Source organism: Myotis brandtii, unplaced genomic scaffold (assembly GCF_000412655.1).
Source record: "Myotis brandtii unplaced genomic scaffold, ASM41265v1 scaffold583, whole genome shotgun sequence".
Classification (NCBI taxonomy): domain Eukaryota; kingdom Metazoa; phylum Chordata; class Mammalia; order Chiroptera; family Vespertilionidae; genus Myotis; species Myotis brandtii.
The window spans coordinates 1,458,363-1,460,116 of record NW_005370191.1 but is presented as its reverse complement, the minus strand read 5'-3'; the positions used below and the strand labels follow the sequence as shown (position 1 = coordinate 1,460,116).

At 59.9% G+C, this 1,754-nt stretch overlaps 1 protein-coding gene across 1 annotated transcript in view; it reads right to left on the bottom strand.

Annotated features, from left to right (window-relative positions):
- Positions 1-458: 458 nt before the first annotated feature.
- SH2B2 (SH2B adaptor protein 2) overlaps positions 459-1,754 on the bottom strand; it is a 15,860-nt gene continuing 14,564 nt past the window's right edge. Inside the window, exon 6 of the mRNA XM_014550117.1 lies at positions 459-701. Within this exon, the coding sequence (XP_014405603.1) occupies positions 459-701 (243 nt within the window). The remainder of the gene's footprint in view (positions 702-1,754) is intronic.

The following is a 1,754-nucleotide window of genomic DNA, read 5'->3' as shown; positions in this document are numbered from 1 at the left end:
GGTCTGCAACAGGACCCAGCGCGTCAGTGCCGGCTTGGGTTCCCTAGTCCTCTTCCCCAGGCCCAGTGCTCAGACCGGGACCAGAGGCCCAGAGGAAGGGGGTGGCCTAGGGTCACAGAGTCTCGCCTGTGTCCAGGGAATGCCCGGTGCTGCCTCTGAGCACCCCGTCCAGCGCGGTGGGCCTGCCACGCCCCCTCCAATCTAATGGCCCTGATTGCTTACAGCCGCCCCAGTCCTGGCCTTCATCCCACTAGAGCAGTGGTTCTCAACCTTGGCTGCACATTAGAATCACCTGGGAATCTTTTTAAAATCCTGATTTCTGGGCCTCATCCTCCGGAAATTCTGTTTCTTTGTTACTAATGTTGTGGCCTCACCCCCATAACAGAATCCCAGGCGATTCTAATGTGCAGCCAAGGTTGAGAACCACTGCACTAGAGTTAGCTAAGCTGGGATGCGGCCTAAGCGACTCCCTCCCCCCACCTCCCACCTATTTCTTGAGCCATTACACCTCCCAGGTGGGGCGTCTTACCAGGCGGGGGGCCTTGGACCCGCACGTAGCTGCGCAGGGTGATGTCTGCGGAGCCCCCTGACTCCAGCGGGATAGGGTGGGTGTGGAAGTGACGCAGCATGTCAAGCACCGACTGGAACCACAGGTGCTGGACGTGGCACTGCCCGTGGCCGTTCAGGGACAAGCGCAGGTGCTGTGGGCATAGAGCCGCATGGTCAGGGGTGGGGTCCTGGACTGGCAAATGCCTTTGGGGGTCACTGGGAGGACCAAGTCTCATAGAAGCCCCCTGGGGCTGTGTCGGAGCTGGCTCCTACCACATGAGTCCCATCTGGGGGTGGGGTGGGGAGTCACTCCAGTGGTGGGGGTTGGAATGGGTGGGCAGCAGAGCCAGGCTGGAACTGAAGGGAGCAGACATTTGTCCCTATGGTGGGAGCACCCACATCATGCCCCTCACATTCCCCATCTCAGGCCTCCAAAAGCCCCAGAAGGCAGAGATTACAGCCCCCGTTTTAGAGACGGGAGACGGAGGCACAGCGAAGGAGCGACTCACCCAGTCACAAGGCACAGACTCCTGTTGCTGTGACTCTCCCACCCTGCTCCCCATAGAGTCAAAGCCCAGAGGGCTGGAAACCACGGGAGGCTGGCAGGGAGTGACTGCACCTCTCACGGCTGCAGTGGAAGCACCTGGAGCACGGGGAGCAGGCTGGTGCCTCCCAGGCCCGCATGGGGCGGATGCCCCAGGGAGAGGAGCCACAAGCCTGTGGGCTCTAGCGGTGAGCACAGGTCTCTGGCTTCAGCTCAATATGCATCCCACAGGAGGAAGAGTGGCTGTCATTGTGTATGGCAAGAGCGGAGGTGAAAGGAGGGTTTCAGGGTATGCACATGGCCTAGCCACCTACATACAGGACAGAAGCCCAGGGGGTAGGGTGGTGGGGATGGTTCCATGAGTGAATTCTGCCAATCAGTAGGGCCAGAACAGTCAGTAAAGCCGGGGAGCAGTAATGGCACTCAGGGCAGGGCCTGAGGCAAGGTGGGTGCATCTGTCTTTGGGAAAACCTTTCAGATGTTTATTATCTGAAGGTGAAAAGAGCTGCCTCAGAGGGAAGACGTCCTCCTCGCCAGGAGGGGTGCAAGCAGGAGGTGGGGGTCCCTGAGAGGGCAGGAGTGGCAGGAGTTCAATGCGGGGTCTTTCCTTTCTCCTGGGAGGAGAGGAGGGTCCAGCTCTTTCTTCTCCCCACTTCGGCCC